At 50.6% G+C, this 18,532-nt stretch overlaps 1 protein-coding gene across 2 annotated transcripts in view; it reads left to right on the top strand.

The window, feature by feature from the left end:
* The window catches only part of MYOM3 (myomesin 3), a 59,626-nt gene extending 41,699 nt beyond the window's left edge, over nt 1-17,927 (top strand). For both annotated transcript variants that reach the window (XM_050790055.1, XM_050790044.1), the window contains exons 24-37: nt 1,203-1,247; nt 1,956-2,092; nt 4,803-4,947; nt 5,113-5,172; nt 5,873-5,940; nt 6,933-7,043; nt 8,774-8,861; nt 9,394-9,432; nt 9,689-9,797; nt 11,248-11,411; nt 12,047-12,083; nt 12,272-12,294; nt 14,689-14,744; nt 16,345-17,927. In XM_050790055.1, coding sequence (XP_050646012.1) covers nt 1,203-1,247; nt 1,956-2,092; nt 4,803-4,947; nt 5,113-5,172; nt 5,873-5,940; nt 6,933-7,043; nt 8,774-8,861; nt 9,394-9,432; nt 9,689-9,797; nt 11,248-11,411; nt 12,047-12,083; nt 12,272-12,294; nt 14,689-14,744; nt 16,345-16,608 — 1,346 coding nt within the window. In that variant the 3' untranslated portion in view covers nt 16,609-17,927. The remainder of the gene's footprint in view (nt 1-1,202; nt 1,248-1,955; nt 2,093-4,802; nt 4,948-5,112; nt 5,173-5,872; nt 5,941-6,932; nt 7,044-8,773; nt 8,862-9,393; nt 9,433-9,688; nt 9,798-11,247; nt 11,412-12,046; nt 12,084-12,271; nt 12,295-14,688; nt 14,745-16,344) is intronic.
* The last annotated feature ends 605 nt before the right edge of the window (nt 17,928-18,532 follow it).

Raw genomic sequence — 18,532 nt, 5'->3', positions numbered from 1 at the left:
CGGTTCCATAATTTGCTGGCTGATTTTGGACAAGTCATGCCACCTTCCTGGGCCTCAGTTTCCTCACCCATAAAGAGGGATTATAATCCCTGGCTGCCCCCACCTGAAACAATATTGTTATGCAGATACAATCAGATGATTCTATGCAAACTAAAGCCATCCATGAAAATGATGGTGTTTTTTGGTTTTGTTTGCCGTGTGCTTGCCATGAATCTAGACTCATTGTGTTAAGGATTCTGGGGCTTACTAGAGAAAATGAGGCGTGGGCTCTGCCCCGCCAGTTCATCCACACAGTCCGTATTGTCTGAGCACCTACTGTGTACAAGACATTCACGTAGATTCAGAGCTCGCCTTAGCAGAAGAGGCAACACAAAGAAGCAGTCAGCAGGCCGGGCGCAGTGGCTCACACCTATAATCCCAGCACTTTGGGAAGCTGAGGCGGGCGGATCACCTGAAGTCAGGAGTTCAAGACCAGCCTGGCCAACATGGTGAAACCCTGTCTCTACTAAAAATAGAAAAAATTAGCTGGGCATGGTGGCACACTCCTGTAATCCCAGCTACTTGGGAGGCTGAGGCAGGAGAATCGCTTAAACCCTGGAGGCAGAGGTTGCAGTGAGCCAAGATCGCACCATCGCACTCCAGCCTGGGTAACAAGAGCAAAACTCTGTCTCAAAAAAAAGAAAAGACAAAGAAGAAGAAACAGTCAGCAAATAAGACAGCATTCTAGAACAATCTGAGACTTCTGGGCTGCAGTGCTCTGTGTGGTCCAGACCCAGGGACACTAAGATAGCATATGACAGAGGTGAGCAATGAGGCCCTGGCACCAGTGGTCCCAGAGTGACCAGAGGCAGACAGTAATACTCAGCCCACAGCATTGCAGAGGACTAATAAAGTATGCAGAACCAGGCACATGGTAGGTGCTCCTCTAGGGAAGTAAGACTTGATCTAGGCCTTGAAGGACAGGGAGAAGATGCAACTTCAGGGTGGTCAGCAGCAGCCTTGGCATCACCCTCAGTGCCCCAGGGCAAAGGCCCACAGTATTCATCATGGCCCCTATGGAGCCAAGGGACCCCAACTTGGGGGGAGGTGTCTCTTGGAACTTTGACCCAGCACAGGATCATTGGATGGCTCCTGTGGGCCTCCCACCCCCGGTCAGGATATTTCATTCTCTCTTGTTTCTTCCTTACTCCCCCCTATCCCAGAGCTGGAGAAGCTGAAGAAGCTGAGTCATGAAATCAGAAACCCAGGTAAGCAAGCAATCCAAGCTGCAGCCTTGTGCAGTCCCCACTGGGCCCATTGGCATGTTCTGAGCAGAGCAGAGTCAGGCCAAGGACCAGGAAACAACCCCCAGAGGGTGGGGGAACCACAGAGCTAGAAGGTCAGACACCACTCAGGAAGCTCACGGAAGGAAAAGAGCAGCAGGAAAGGGGATGCGAGGAAGGGACATGTGGGCGTTGTCCTCTTCTATAATTACTATAATTGGCTCTTTAGTCATTAGGATTTGGGATCTTCTAAACCTCTGCTTCCCTCCGTTGGCTAGGGACAGTGTGTGCAGTCCCTAGAGCAGGGGAGGTCACAAACTTGGCTACACAAAAGAACCATGATGACGCCTTTCCTAATCCCAATACCTAGGCCATGCCCCAGACAAATCAGAATCTCTGAGGATGGAGCCCAGATGCTAGGGTTTTTGAAAGTCCTCAGGGATCCAATGCCCGGCCAGGTTGAGAACGGCAGCCCCAGAGCTCTTAGAAGAGGAAATGCTTCGCTGAGATTAAATAGATCCAGAGTGGGCATTCGGAAAACCCTCCTCTGAGCCCCACCCGGTAGAGTCTCCTTCAGGTTCTCTAAGCGTTTTGCAATGTCAGATGCCAAGGGTGTGCTCCAGGTGGGGCTGGAAGGGAGCGGGAAAGGGAGAAGGGGTCCAACCCACCCGCTTCCAATCCTGCGCCTCCCAGTGATCAAACTGATCTCCGGCTGGAACGTTGACATCCTGGAACGAGGAGAGGTGCGGCTTTGGCTGGAAGTAGAAAAGTTATCTCCAGCCGCTGAGCTGCATCTAATCTTCAACAACAAGGAGATCTTCAGCTCTCCGGTAATTGGGTGCTCACAATCCCTGAAGTGAGGCTCCCCTGCCGGGGAGGTGGCCTCACCGGGTCGTGATTCTGCATGGGCTGGTACTTCCCCCTAGTGGCCATTTCAGAAATGACGGTGTGCTTTTGCTGTTCAGTGATGGGGACGGGATGAGGACCTTTGGCTTTTAGTACCAGTGCTGGTGTTGGGGGTGGGGGTTGGCAGGGACACCACATGCTGGCCAATGCAAGGGACATTCCCACAAACAAAGAATTTCCATCCCCCCCACAACTTTTGATTACCCCACTATTCTTAAGATGAAAAACCTGCATTCATGCCTATAATTATCCAAGGCTAGACCCTAACTCTATTTTAGATACAAATACAAAGTATTTTTGTACATTTTTTTCTTTTTTTTAATCTTTTTAGTTAGAGATGGGGGCTCACTGTGTTGACCAAGTTGATCTTGAACGCCTGGCCTCAAGTACTCCTGCCTCTGTCTCCCGAACAATTTTATTTTTTGTTTTCTGTTTTTATTTGTTTGTTTTTGAGACAGAACCTCACTTTGTTATCATGGCAAAAGTGCAGTGGCATGATCTCAGCTCACTGCAGCCTCAACCTCCCAGACTCAAGCGATCCTCCCACCTCAGCCTCCCGAGTAGTTGAGACCACAGTCACACACCACCATGCCCAGCTAATTTTAATATTTTTTTGTAGACAGGGTTTTGCCTTGTTGCCTAGGCTGCAAACTCCTGAACTCAGGCGATCCTCCTACCCAGCCTCCCAAAGTGTGCAATTTTACTATACACTGAATGGAGAATTTTTATTCTGCTGGCTACTTTACCTACGCTCATTCATTTTCCTGCTTTTGTACAGAATAGCTTCTGTTTTTTTGTTTTTCTTCTTTTAAAGTCAAACCAATTCATTATAAATCAGTGTGGCATAATTGAGGTTATATCCAAGCACGTCTATATTGAAATATTTTTATTTTAAATGACTTATTTCTTCTTTATATTATGGTTAGAGTATGATGTTATTTTGTAAATCATATCTGTAGACAGGTTGTATTAGATTGAACCACATGATTTGTCGATATTCAACTGTTTACCTGCTGACATGGCAATTTCAACCTCATGAGACATTCAAATTCGTGACTCAATCTCATATTATTTGTGAATTTCATCTCCAGATGGCAAAGCAGCCATTAGAAAGTACATGTTGTGGCTGGGTGGGGTGGCCCATGCCTGTAATCCCAGCACATTGGGAGACCGAGGCAGGCGGATCACCTGAGGTCAGGAGTTTGAGACCAGCCTGGCCAACATGATGAAACCCCATCTCTACTAAAAATACAAAAAATTAGCCGGGCATGGTGGTGCACACCTGTAATCCCAGCTACCGAGGAGACTGAAGCATGAGAATCGCTTGAATCCAGGAGGCAGAGGTTGCAGTGAGCCAAGATCGTGCCACTGCACTCCAGCCTGGGCAATAAAGTGAGACTCTATCTCAAAAAAAAAAAAAAAAGAAAAGAAAAAAGAAAGAAAATATATGTTATATATATCAAAGGTCCAATGACAAAAAAAAAAAAAAAGAAAGAAAGAAAATATGTATTATAGAAAGAAGGTACTAGTTCTGACAGGAGTCTCATGTCCACCCCCTGTGGGTTATATGACCTTGACAGGTCTCTTCACCTGTCTGTGCCTCTGTTTCTGCATCTGTGCAATGGGGCTGGTTGTCCCAGCATCAAAAGGTGCAAATCAGAAAACTGATTTGAAAGTTCTGCATAAAGATTGTGCAACGACCTTACCACATGGTATAGGAAGTGTTACAAAGTCTGGACTCATTAGTATTCAGTGGTGGGACAATCAGTTGTCCCTATAGAAAAATAAAACAAAATTAGATCACTCCTCCAAATCATACATACAAATAAAGCCAGAGGGAGAAAGAACCTAGATGAGGAAAATGAAATTTTAAAAACTGTTAGAATATGGTAAAATGTAAATGAGTGTTAATACTGGGTAGCAAGTACATGAGTACTTTTTTTCCCAATGTCCTTTACACATGCCGATGGGGTTTTTCCTATTTTAAAAGAAGTAGAAAATAAGTGGTCGGGCACAGTGGCTCACGCCTGTAATCCCGGTACTTTGGGAGGCCGAGACGGGCAGATCACGAGGTCAGGAGATCGAGACCATCCTGGCTAACACGGTGAAACCCTGTCTCTACTAAAATATACAAAAAACTAGCCGGGTGAGGTGGCAGGCACCTGTAGTCCCAGCTACTCGTGAGGCTGAGGCAGGAGAATGGCGTGAACCCGGGAGGCGGAGCTTGCAGTGAGCTAAGATCCGGCCACTGCACTCCAGCCCAGGCGACAGAGCGAGACTCCGTTTCAAAAAAAAAAAAAAAGAAACGAAAAGAAAACAGGCAAAACCATGGCACAGCGGGGGTTGGGGGCTTATTATTAAATTGTAACTGATCGCGCCACTGCACCCCAGCCTGGGCAACAGAGTGAGACTGTCTCAAGAAAAACAAAACAACAACAAAAAAATTGTAACTTATTCAAGTATCCAGGGGACCGGGTGTGGGGGGAGCCGCAGAGGGTTACCCAACACCCCGCCCAAGTCTCTGAAGGCTGACAGCTCTGCGCTTACCACCCCCAAGCCCACTACACCCTGATGTGCGCCCCTCAACAAAGTTCCCAGAACAAGGAAAAGGACTCTGGAGTTTGTCCTTTTCAGAACCGCAAAATCAATTTTGACCGAGAGAAGGGCCTGGTGGAAGTGATCATCCAGAACTTGTCTGAGGAGGACAAAGGGTCGTACACCGCTCAACTCCAAGACGGAAAAGCCAAAAACCAGATTACCTTGACACTGGTGGATGACGGTCAGCCCCGCCCTGCCCCGCCCTGCACACCCCGCCTGCCTCGTAGCCCTGAGTCCTCGGCTCTGCAGTCTGCTGAGCACACACCTCGCCTTCTGCTGCCCCATGTCCCCTCTCCAGACGCACACTCTTCTGGGCTCATGCTGGTTCCTCCCTCTGTGTTCACAGATTTTGACAAACTTCTGAGGCAGGCAGATGCTAAGAGAAGGGACTGGAAGAGAAAACAGGGTAAGAGCTGCTGGAGTGAAGTTCAAACTCCCTGGCCACTGGTTCGTGCTAGAGATGCTGGACTGGGGGTTAATGGGACCCCCAGCCCTGCTGGGACCCCGAGGGATGTCCACTGCCATTCAGTCCAGTTCTGTCCCAATGCCAGATCAAAATAGCTCTTGCCTGACCTGAGGGTGAGAGCTGAGCCCTCTCAAATTTTGCACCCTGAAGCCAGACACAGTGCCTCATGCCTGTAATCCCAGCACTTTGGGAGGCCAAGGTGGGCAGATCACTTGAGGTCAGGAGTTCAAGAGCAGGCTGGCCAACATGGTGAAATCCTATCTCTACAAAAAATACAAAAATTAGCCGGGCGTGGTGGCACATGCCTGTAATTCCAGCTACTCAGGAGGCTGAGCCACGAGAGTCCTTGAACCCGGGAGGCGGAGGTTGCAATGAGCTGAGATTGCACCACTGCACTCTGGCCTGCGCGACAGAGCGAGACTCTGTCTCAAAAAAAAAAAAAAAAAGAAAGAAAAGAAAAGAAAGAAATTTGCACCCTGAGCACCACCCTTGCCTCACCCCAGTCCCAGCACTGGCAGGGGCAGCATCTGAGAAGCCCATAGCCATTAACTGCCCCTCCCCCCATCACTGCCTGGACACAGGTGGCACCCTGGCTGAGCGTGGCTCTCTGACGGTGGGCATATTTGTTTTGCACACACAGGTCCCTATTTTGAGCAGCCGTTGCAGTGGAAGGTCACAGAGGACTGCCAAGTGCAGCTGACGTGCAAGGCAAGTCCTGCCCTGCCCCCAGGCCCAGCGCGGGGAGACCTGTGGCTTATCCCCAAGCCCAGTTGTTGTCCCTGCCCACCTGGCCCCCTAAATTCCACACTCTGTACTTGGCTGATCGCACACACCCCCGAGGAGACTGCACGTAACCCAAAAAGCAAACCCACCTTCCCAGCGCCCATGGGGTGGGATTAGTGTGAGGTGGACCAGCCTCGCATGAGATCCTAGTGGCTCCAGCAGGGGTTCCGAGGGGTCAGGAGGTCTAGGAGCCTGCGAGCGTTTGTATGTTGAGGGCTCTCCCTGTGTTTATGATTATCCTGTGCTCAGAGACTCACAGTATGATTTCATCCGCCTCACAATCATCTGTGACATAGGCATTGCTATCCCCACTTTATAGATGAGAAAACAAATGGGGAAATAGCTCAAGGCCACACGGTAAGAGGGAGACCCCAGTCTATCTGACTCCAAAGCCTAAGGTCCTTCTTAGCACACTTCGGCCTGTTAAGATAACTGGGGAAGGGGAGGGTGGGTGCTCTCCCAGAAGCATATCCATTCAGTGAACTCAGAGCATCTATTACGTGCCACTCTGCAAGGTCCTGAACATACAAAGATGATGAAGTGGGCTCTGTGGGTCTTGGGAGCCCATGGTCAAGGCAGGACCACTGGAAAACAGCATCACTCATGCTTGACCTGAATGGGGCAGGAAATTGATGAATCGTGATGGGGGGTGACTATGGGGTGCTTCAAAAAAAAGGCTTCCTGGAGGAGATGACATTTAACTGAAGCATATGAACATTTACAAGGACAATAGAGTAGGGCAGGGATCAAAAGGCAGAGGGAAAACCATTAGCAAGAATTCAGAGTCCGGAAGCCAGCAGAGGAGTCATATGGTCTGTGAAAGGACTCGGCTGAGATGCCTGAAGGTGCGCACAGGTGTGTTTTGACTCAAGAAGAAACAAGCCTGACAGAGTCTCCTCATTCCCCACCTTCCCCAGGTGACAAACACGAAGAAGGAGACTCGCTTTCAGTGGTTCTTCCAGAGGGCAGAGCTGCCAGATGGTCAGTATGACCCAGAGACGGGAACGGGACTTCTCTGCATCGAAGAGGCAAGTGTGGCTCCAGCTTCAGGGCTCACTTTCTCCTTTGGCTGCAAGCCAGGGAGGGCCAAGAGCTCTGGGCTGGGAGTCAGAGGCAGGGCCGAGGCTAGGTTGAGGCAAGTGAAGCCCTGAGCACAAAATTTAAGGGGCACCAAAAAAACTCAGTAATCAAGATAAATAATATTATATGCAATATTCTAAAAACTCAAAATTAATGCAAACAAAAACTATTAAAACCCCCAAACTTTCAATAGAGACAGAATCAGTATTACTGGTTTTTTTCTTTAGCTCCAGTACTGGCCCTGCCAATGACTGTGCAGGCATGGGCTAGCCCCTGTCCCTCTCTGACCTCAGCTTTCATCTGCAACCCGAGCGAGTTGGAAGGGATGCTCTCTCAACACCTCCTTCCTGCCCCAGCAGTCTAGGATTCGGGACAGGAAGGATGTCTCCAGGGGAGGCAGATCTGGGCAGAATAAAGCAGGCCTGGAGCTCAATTCTCCCCCCAAGTCCTCCCCTATGGCCTTTGGCGGACCGTGGCCTGGTTAAGAGAGAAATACAAGGCTTGCTCTTAAACGTCAACCTTTTTCTGCCCTGCTGCTGATGTCTGTGGCCTCACTGGGTGCCCAGGAGGAGTGGGGCAAACAGAGGTTTGCTGACTAGGAAGAAAACAATGATTTCAAGGTCTTCTCCCAAATCCTGGCCAGGCTGATGCCAAGTCAGCCTTTGCCACCACTGTGCAAGTTCCTCAGACAGGCTGTGGCACCAAGTAGGTGCTTCATAGTTACGGAGTTTTAGTATAATCATCAGTCCCATTGGTGCAAAGTTTCTGGCCTCCTAAGAGTTACCTCCCTTGATCCCCACAGCAGCTGTAGCACACAGGCAGGGCAAGGATGATACCGTGATTTTACTGATGAGTAAACTGAGGCTCAGAGAGTTTCAGTGTAAAGACATAAGGCTAGAGGGTGGGGTCAGAAGCCACTCCAGCCACCCACTCTGGGTTTGGCTGAGACCTTGGAGCCTTCCTGGGATGGCGAGGACATAAGAGAGGATTTTTGGGGCTCAGCACCTCAATCCTCAGGTTAAGAGCTGCCTCTGTCTTGGATCCTGCCCCAACCCCACTGTGTGGAGATGGTCCTGCTGCGAAGTATTGAGAGGTGAGGGACTGAAGGAAGGTGCTGTGTAATGAGAGGTCACTTCTGATCTCTGGACCTTGCCTTGAAAGCACAACTCAGGTTCTTGCTTAGCTGAGTGTTTGTTCAGACTTAACTTGGGGCTGAAAAACATGGGCCAAGAGAACCCCCTTGTCCTGGGCAGGAGAAAACATGCTTCCTCTTGGGGAACTGCAGGTGGTGGGGGTCCCTCCATCCAGGAGCCCCCAGGGAGTGAAAGGTGGGCCAGGCCCAGACAAGCTCTGCAAAGTGAGGCTCACTGTGTGGTGCTCAGATCAGCCGCCTGTGAATGCAACTGAAGGTGTCTGGTTCTGCCCTCAACTCCCCCTACTCCACCCCTTCCCCAGGCCCAGACCAACCCCGAGCTAGGAATCCAAGGGCTCTGGAGCTGAAAGGAGCCTTAGGGCTCACCCAGCCCAGATAAGTAAACGGAGGCCCAGGGAGGAGAAGGGTCTTACCTGAGGTCACACAGAGAGTGAGGGGCAGGCCTGGAGCCCAGGCTTCCTGATGTGGTAGCCATCTCTCCTTCTGAAGCCCATGCTGACACCACACGCTCATCCTTCTTTCCAGTTGTCCAAAAAGGACAAGGGAATTTACAGAGCGATGGTTTCTGACGATCGAGGGGAGGACGACACCATATTGGACCTCACGGGTGACGGTAGGAGCTGGCGACAGGTCAGGGGCTGTGGAGGGAGCACAGTGGAGCAGACTGTGATGTGATCTGTGCAGTAAGATTTATGGGATCCCCATGTCACTTGGAGAAATTGAGGCACAAAGAGAGTAAGTGACTAGCCCAAGATTCCACAGCTAGTCAGTGGCAGGAGCCAGGTCAGTGTGACTCTGATGCCCGTGTTCACCACAGTATACCACAGTGAGTCCAGGCTTGGAGACCCAAAGCCTGAGTTCACTCCTTCGTCCCACAGTGGGCCCAGGCTCCTTATCAGGCTGATTGCAAAAAACTGTCAGGTTTGCATGTTTGTCCTCCATCCATAGTGCCCTTCTCCCCACCCCACCGCCGAGTGCCCTGAACCCCTTCCTATCCCCAAACTATGAGAGTCATCCTACAGAGCTGCCTGTCCCCCCGAGAGCAGCTCATGGGCTCCACCAGCCTTTTTCAAGGATGTCCCCACTCCTAGCACATCCCTAGGGGAGCCCTATGCCAGCTAACCCTTCTCTCTGTCTCCCTCCAGCCCTGGATGCCATCTTCACTGAGCTGGGAAGGATTGGTGGTAAGCAGCTTGCCTCTTTGCCCAGCCCTGCCCTGATGTCCAACAGCCTCCAAGCAGCCTAACACTGGCCTTGGCTATTGGGGGTGGGTTTAGTTTCCAACCTCAAACACTGAAGAGAAAATCCTGCCTCTTCACAGCACTGCATTTCCCCTACAGCACCTACCCACCCCCCAGGGCAGAGTCAGACAAGCTGGCCCCCAAATCTGATGCCTAAATGGCCTCAAGGAAGACTCATCCTTCTCCTCTGTCTCCCCAGCCCTCTCTGCAACTCCACTGAAAATCCAGGGGACCGAGGAAGGGATCCGGATCTTCAGCAAGGTCAAGTACTACAACGTGGAGTACATGAAAACCACCTGGTTCCACAAGTAGGTCCGCCTTGCCCCAGAGCCCCAGCCAGGCTGGAAAGGATTCAGCACCTGACCCACGGGGGCCTCCCTGCCTTCTCCCTGCCCGGTCCTCCAAGCAGAGCCAGGTTCTCCAAGCAGAGCCAGGTCCTCCAAGCAGAGCCAGGTTCTCCAAGCAGAGCCAGGTCCTCCAAGCAGAGCCAGGTTCTCCAAGCAGAGCCAGGTCCTCCAAGCAGAGCCAGGTTCTCCAAGCAGAGCCAGGTCCTCCAAGCAGAGCCAGGTTCTCCAAGCAGAGCCAGGTCCTCCAAGCAGAGCCAGGTTCTCCAAGCAGAGCCCAGTCCCAGTGGTTGGCAGAGACAGGGTCTCTTCCTGGTCTTGCTGTCCACAGAAGGAGTTGAGGATAAAGATTAGCAGTGGGAGGAGTAGAAAGGCTTTGCCAAGATCCCCCAGCGAAGGTGGGAACCTTGGTGGGACAACATTTTTCTGGAAACTCTATGGCCACAACAGGATCAGTCTCTGAGGAGCAGCTGGGAACTGGGGGAGAAAGGGATGCAGGGACGAAGAAGAGCCAAGTGGTCAGGTGGGTCAGGGCATCCTTGTGGGCCTCTGCAGCCTTAGCAAATTTGGTCAGCCAGGCTTAGGGGAAACATGCAGGAAAAGGGTCTGCAGGGCTGGCCACTAACTGAGAGCCAGGGCTTGAAGGCAGGATAGATGAGGTACCCACAGAGACTTAGCCACTCTCTGAGTGACCCCAGATAATCCAAGAGCAGAGTTTTCCCAGTGCTTTGTATCAGATGCATGCCTCAGCCTTGTGGAGCAGACATGACTGCACCCATTCTGTGGAGAAGGCTTGACTGATTTGGTCAAGGTTGTCAAATGAGTGAGAGCCGAGGCCAGATGGAATTTCAGGACAATAGGTTCCTCCCCTAGCCAGAGTTTCTCAGCCCTGTGACTAAGCACAGAGGTGTCACCTCTGCAACACAACACTGGGAACAGAGGACAGTGTCTCTAGGAATGAAATTTAAGTAAAGAAGGGGAAAAGTTTCACCTTATGTGATTTCTAAAGGTTAGAGTGCTTGTGGGAAGAAGGCCTGGGAGAGTTTAAAAGGAGAATAAAGAGGTAAGGAAGTTGGCTCCTGAGGGTGAGGGAAATGGCAGTCACGGACCCTGGAGCACCATTTCCTTAGGGTCCCTGCCTGTGGCATGCATCACAAATGCGGATTCAGCACTGACACATAGTTGTCGTGCCACAAGAACTGGTGAATGAATGAATGAATGAATGCAGTATTGAATGATGAATGAAGGGTTGAATAATGAATAAGTGAATGGATATTTATCTGGTGCCTCATGAATGGTCACCACCCACAGCCCACGGATCTTGAAACAAAACCACAGGAGAGGATTTTGGGGCAGGGGTATCTGTTGACCTGCAGACAGGCAGCCTTAACCATTTCTCCACCCTCACATTCAGAGACAAACGTCTGGAGAGTGGTGATCGGATAAGGACGGGCACCACCCTGGATGAGATCTGGCTTCACATCCTGGACCCCAAAGACTCAGACAAGGGCAAATACACTCTGGAAATAGCTGCAGGGAAGGAATTCCGGCAGCTCTCAACAGATCTCTCAGGGCAAGGTGAGCCACCCACCTATGTCTGCAGAGAAACCTGCTTAGAAAAGCCCATGAACAGGCTGGGCACACTGGGTCAGTCCTGTAATCCCAGCACTTTGGAAGGCTGAAGTGGAAGGATCGCTTGAGCTCTGGAGTTTGAGGCCAGACTGGGCAACATAGTGAGACAAGCCTGGGCAACATCTCTACAAAAAATAAAAATAATTTAGCTGGGCATGGTGACGCGTGCCTATATTCCCAGCTACCTGGGAGGCTGAAGCAGGAGGATTGCTTGAGCCCAGGAGAGAGAGGCTGCAATGAGCTATGATCACACCACTGTACTCCAGACTGGGCAACAGAGTGAGATCTTGTCTCAAAAAATAAAAGAATAATAATAAAGATTACTCTGGGATAGGCGTTAAGGAAAGAAAGATTTAAAAATTTTTTTAACAAAATAAAAAGAAAGAAAAAAGAAAATCCCATGGTCTTTTGAGGGGACGCCTACCCTCCCACCCAGTCCTGCCACTGCCCCAAAAGAACGTCGGCATGGGGAGGAGAGTGGAGGACAGGCAGGGATAAGCTCTGCTCCCAGGGTCACCCTGTCCCCACTGTTGGACAGCAGAGGCCCTGATGGCCCCCTTTCTCCTCTGTCCTTCTTACAGCTTTTGAGGATGCCATGGCTGAACACCAGAGACTGAAGTAAGTTTCCTCTACGTTTCTCAGTGTGAATTATAGGCCCCTCCAGGGTGTGGCATGAACTAGGCTCACAACTCCTTTCCGGGAGCCCCAGCCAGCTCCACATTTCCCTCATCACCCCTCACCTCCACCTGGGCTGGACTGTCCTTTACCAAGTGGACTGTCACACCTTGTTCCCATTTGTTTTTCAGAGCCTTGGCCATCATCGAGAAGAGTAAGTCTGCCGATATTTTTGTCGTTTTTGTTTCTGAATTTGGGGAAACTTCCCGGAAGCTCAAGCGTCTTGGTGGGCTGCTGAAGGCCTCGTTCCACAGTGGAGACACGGTCTGTGGGGCTCTGGGGTCTTACAGAGCTGCAGGGAAGACCTGGGCAGGACAGAGACAGAATCCAAGGACACCTGGGATTGTGTTGTGGAAGCGCCCAGCGCGAGCCTGGTTCTCACAGGCACATGGACAACATTGGTGGGACCAAAAAGGAGGGGACAGACAGGGATGAGGCTGGGCAGGCCTTCCTGAGTGATCTGTGGGGACAGGGCGACTTTAAAGCTGAAGCTATGGCTCTCGAGGCATTAGAGTCTTATTGAAACCAGAATGAAGCCCCAAACCCAGAGGCACACAGCCCGGCCTCTGGGGCACTGGGGGAGCCACTACCAAGTCCATGAGCTCAAGCTTGTCCCATTCATCAGCCCTCCAAGCCAAGCCAATTCTAAGCAGCCTGGTGGTGGGAGTCTGGCTGTCTGCTCTCACTGGCCCAGCAGATGAGGAGTAAGGATTTCAGTGAGGGAGAGACCTGGGCAGGCAGCAGAGCACAGGTGTGGTCATAGAAGGAGATAGCACAGCTCTAAGAACAGACAAGAAAACTCACACCGCCAGCTTGAGGCCATGTGTGGGAGGGGATAATTCGCTCTGCATGGCATCACTGTCCCCAAGCGTCCCCACTTGACAGGAAGTGCAGGCCTCAGGCTCATAGCTGTTATCAGGAAGGGGCAATTGAGGGGTATAAGTGGCCATGCAGCGAGAAGCTCCTGCAGGGAGCTGAGGGGTGCCTCGGTGGAGGGAGCACAGCCCAAGACCAGCCTCAGGCCAGGAGGAGGCTCTTGTACCACGAATCTAATCGTTCACCCAGTGAGAATGTCCCTGCCCATCGTGGAATGCCACATCCTGAACAGAAGCCCCGTGCAGGACCCTAATAGAGGAAAGCTGAATTCACCAATACTGGATTGCTGGGGTGTGTGGAATCAGAGCTGAAGGAAATGATCATTTCATCCAGCTCTGAAGGGCTGGTGACACTTTCTGCCCACAACTGCATCCATCTGTGGGGCCTTCCCCTCCCCATCCAGGGTCCCGCTCCCTTTTCACCCACTGGACAGATGCCATCCGCATCGGGCTCTTTGCACATCCCTGATCTCTGGTCTAGGCCGTGCTGACCACCCGTGCTGTTGCCACAGCTTCCCACCATGAGGAGTAGATCAGGTTTCTGCTTAGTGGTTGATGACCACACTCTTCCTGGTCACCCACAATGGCCACCAGGTCCTTTGCTTGATCCGGTTCAAAGTGTCCCAAAAGCTTCTGTCCCGCTTTCTCTGATCTTGTTGGTCACACCCGTTGTGTGGATTTTGCCAGTTGAAGTCTCAGAGTAGTCCCACTTACCTTCTTCCTGATTCTTGAGGGCAGGAGCATCTCATGGTCACCTCCAGGTACCACCAATCATAGCAAATGACCTCAGATCAGTGTCAGAAACACACTACGTCCCATATATTCTACTTACGAATACAAGGAAGCATGTAATACAGTTCTAGAGATTTCCATCCAAGGTCAGGTGTGGCGGCTCATGCCTATAATCCCAGCACTTTAGGAGGCCAAGGCAGGAGGATTGCTTGAGCCCAGGAGTTCAAGACCAGCCTGGGCAACATGGTGAAACCCCGTCTCTACAAAAATATAAAAAATATAAAAATACAAAAAATATAAAAATTAGCCAGGCGTGCTGGTGCATGCCTGTAGTCGCAGCTGCTCAGGAGGCTGAGCGGGAAGGATTGCTTGAGCCCAGAAAGCAGAAGTTGCAGTGAGCTGAGATCGTGCTGCTGCGCTCCACCCTGGGCAACAGAGCAAGACCCTATCTCAAAAAATTAACTTTGAAAATAAAAATTAAAAAAGATTTCCGCCGGGCGCGGTGGCTCACGCCTGTAATCCCAGCACTTTGGGAGGCCGAGGCTGGCAGATCACAAGGTCAGGAGATCGAGACCATGGTGAAACCCCGTCTCTACTAAAAATAGAAAAAATTAGCCGGGCGCAGTGGCGGGCGCCTGTAGTCCCAGCTACTCAGGAGGCTGAGGCAGGAGAATGGCGTGAACCCGGGAGGCGGAGCTTGCAGTGAGCCGAGATTGCGCCACTGCACTCCAGCTTGGGCGACAGAGTGAGACTCCGTCTCAAAAAAATAAAAATAAATAAAAATAAAAATAAAAAAGATTTCCATCCAAAATAATGAAAATAGAAAAAGAAAAAGAAAAAGAAAGAAGCCTTGCTTAAAAATAAACCTCAACTCTATGAAACTTCTGGGAAGCGGCTGGCAGAGAAAGATTCGTCACCAGGATCTGTTTTTTCCCTTCCAGATCGTGCCAAAGTGGTGAGGGGTCTGCCGGATGTGGCCACGATCATGGAGGATAAGGTACTGACCCTTCCCGGCCCACAGCCAGCAGTCCCACTCTGTGTTCCTTCATGCATCCGCCACAGATCACAAAACAATGCAGCGCCGTGGATTCAAAGCCAAAGAGTGGCCAAAGAAGTGACCACACCTCACTGATTACATGTGGTACAAAGGAAAGCCACTGGGCCTGGTGTCAGCCCACAGTGGGTGCTTGACCTAGTTCTAACTCCATCTGTCTAGACAGCCCTGGGCATCCTAGACTTCTGCCTGTGGACTTCAGTGTCCCCAAGAAATGTCTACTGGGAGATTCCTAAAAGCCCGTCTAGGATTGAACTTACTTATGCAAATCTAGTGTTCCTGAAAACAATTGCTGACTTGTTGATGGTGCTTACTTTGTGCCAGGCACGATTCCATGTATGTTATCTTTTTTAGCTTATTTAACCATCAAGGCAATCACATGAAATAGGGTTTTATTTATTACTAATCATACTTTATAGCCGAGGAAACCCAGAGTCCCTTAACCCAGGTTAAGAGACCTAAGGTCACACAGCTTGAAGGGGCAGAGGTGAGATTCACACCCAGGAAGCCCAACTCCAGAGCCTGTGTGTTTAATAATTACATTATAGTGTTCTGCACTAGAGCTTGTCCAGTAATTTTCTATTTTAATTCATAAATCTATGCACTCAAGCAATATAATCTTGCTTGCATGATAAAATCATAGTGACATATATATTACAAAAATCAATAAAACAAACCAAAGGCCGTTCTGGGGCCGATGAATTGCCAGAGTAATTATGGTCTGAGATTCTAATGAGTAAGTATTCCTAAAGAAAGGTTGAGAAGGGCCGGGCGCAGTGGCTCACGCCTGTAATCCTAACACTTTGGGAGGCTGAGGCAGGCAGATCACCTGAGGTCAGGAGTTTGAGACCAGCCTGGCCAACATGGTGAAACCCTGTCTCTACTAAAAATACAAAAATGGCCGGGCGCGGGGACTCATGCCTGTAATCCCAGCACTTTGAGAGGCCAAGGCGGGCGGATCACCTGAGGTCGGGAGTTTGAGACCAGCCTGACCAACATGGAGAAACACCGTTTCTACTAAAAATACAAAATTGGCCGGGCTTGGTGGTGGGCGCCTGTAATCCCAGCTACTAGGGAGGCTGAGGCAGGAGAATCACTTGAACCTGGGAGGCAGAGGTTGCGGTGAGCCGAGATCGTGCCATTGCACTCCAGCCTGGGTAACAAGATGAAACTCTGTCTCAAAAAAAAAAAAAAAAAAAATATTAGCCGGGCTTGATGGTGGGCATCTGTAATCCCAGCTACTCGGGAGGCTAAGGCACGAGAATCGCTTGACCCTGGGAAGCAAAGGTTGCAGTGAGCCGAGATCGTGCCACTGCACTCCAGCCTGGGTGACGGAATGAGACTCCATCTCAAAATAAAAGGTTGAGGATGAAGAATGTGGGGTTAAAATAAAATCTCTCCCCTTTATAAATTACAATAAAACACATGTACTGAGCTATCACAGGGAGCAGCCTAAGCTGGGAGCTCTCTGGAGGCATGAAAGTGAATGCTAAGTTCAAGTTATAAGCAGGTGAAACTGTTCCCTTCCTGTCTTTTCAAACAGACCCTGTGCTTGACTTGCGTCATCTCAGGAGACCCCACCCCTGAAATCTCTTGGCTGAAGAATGACCAGCCTGTCACCTTCCTTGACCGATACCGCATGGAAGTGAGGGGGTCAGAGGTCACCATCACCATTGAGAAGGTCAACAGTGATGACAGTGGCCGCTACGGCGTCTTTGTCAAGAACAAGTATGGCTCCGAGACAGGCCAGGTCACCATCAGTGTGTTCAAGCACGGGGACGAGCCCAAGGAGCTGAAGAGCATGTGACAGCGTGTGTCTGGGCACAGTCTGAGTCTAGTCTGCATGGACCAGTAGGGACAATCAGTGGGTCACAGCCTGGCACAGGCTACAGGGGTGGGGCAGAAGGAAAGGGGACAAGATAGAACCCAGGATGTGAGGGGTGGGGGTGGAGCGGATGCACTAAAGTGGAGAAGCAAAAATCTTTCTGGGGTCCTGAGTGGCCTCCAGGAGAGCGGGATGAACCCTGGACCTGGAGTAGGAGACCCGGATGCACTGGGGCTATCTAACAGTACTGGCATCTGATAGGTAGAGGTCAGGTACGCTGCTAAACACTGCAGCTCCCACTACGTAGAATTATCCGACCCCAGATGTCAAAAGTGCCAGGGGTCGTGAGCCCTGCCATAAACTGATACATCACACCCCTCTTTTAGGATCCCATAGTTTCAATTCACCTAAGTTCAACAGACATTCATGTGAAGTCTAGCATGTGGGAGGCTATGGATGGAGCTGGAAATACAAAGGCAACTGATAAGCAGGCTCCACTTGCAAAGAGGCCTCAGTCCAGTGGGAGAAACAGACCTGGGCGCAAGCAACTCCAGGACAAAGCAGGACATGGTAAAGATTATAAAGCAGGTCCAAGGAAAGTGCTGCCAGTGGTCCAAGGAGGGAGACCAGAGGGTCGTCCCAATACGGGGAGGTAGGGCTTTTAAAACACCTTCATCCAGGCTGGGCAAGGTGGCTCACGCCTGTAATTCCAGCACTTTGGGAGGTCAAGGTGGGCCTGAGGTCAGGAGTTCAAGACCAGCCTAGCCAACACGGCGAAACCTCATCTCTACTAAAAATACAAAAATTAGCCGGGCGTGGTGGCAGGCGCCTGTAATCCCTGCTATTCAGAAGGCCGAGGTGGGAGAATCCCTTGAACCTGGGAGGTGGAGGTTGTGATGAGCCAAGATTGAGCCCCCTCAAAAAAATTAGCAGAATTGGTGTTGGGCCCTGAAAAATTGGTCCGGTTTTGTGGTGGTAATGGGAGAAGGACATCTCAGGAGCAGGGTCTGGTGGAAGGAAAGGAAAGGAGGAGGCTGAGCCTGCCCAGGTGGCCTTGGATACCAGGCTTGGAGCTGGTAACCTCCAGGGCTTCCAGCACGGGGCCTCTGCCTGGTGTGACAGATACCGACTGGCCTCACCTGATGGATCTCAGTACTGAGCTGGGCATTTCTCTGCCCCCCAACTTCTTTCTTTTTAAAAATAAGATGGGGAGAGTTCATAAAATTATAGATGTTTGTTGTAAAATTTTGGAAAACTCTGGAAATCATAGAGGAGAAAATAAACAATCTGTACTTCCAACACCACGAAGTAACATCTGCCTCTGATTTCTGAAATGACTTCTGAACTGAAGGATAACGTGAGTCACCCCTACATCCCCCACCTCTGCACGTATCAAGGCATGGTGGGTAACGTATTTCCCCAGCGGCTCACCTACCAGGCTGTATGGTGCAGGCAGGCCAGGCGTTTGATGAGACCTCTGCAGGGAGCAGTGGGGACCAGGGAGACCTGACTGGAGTTTGGGGAATCACGCAGATCTTGGAGGCAAACACCACTGGTTTGAAGCATCCCTCTACCACCCACTCGCTGTGTGATCCTGCACAACACTTTTCCTTTTCTGGGTCTCAGTTTCCCATCTGTAAAACCAGAAGGCTGGAAGATCATTTCGAGGTTCCTTCCAATAGACACTAAGTTTTTGTTTTATTTTGTTTTGTTTCTGAGACAAGGCCTGGCTCAATTGCCCAGGCTAGAGTGCGGTACCACCACCTCTGCTCACTGCACCTTCTGCCTCCCAGGCTCGAGTGATCCTGCCGCCTCAACCTCCCAAGTATCAGACACTATACACCACCATGCCTGGCTAATTTTTGTGTTTTTTGTGGATATGGAGTTTCACCATGTTACTTGAACT

Source organism: Macaca thibetana, chromosome 1, assembly GCF_024542745.1.
Source record: "Macaca thibetana thibetana isolate TM-01 chromosome 1, ASM2454274v1, whole genome shotgun sequence".
In the NCBI taxonomy this organism is placed as follows: domain Eukaryota; kingdom Metazoa; phylum Chordata; class Mammalia; order Primates; family Cercopithecidae; genus Macaca; species Macaca thibetana.
The sequence above is the reverse complement of the archived record's forward strand: the minus strand, read 5'-3'. Positions and strand labels throughout refer to the sequence as shown.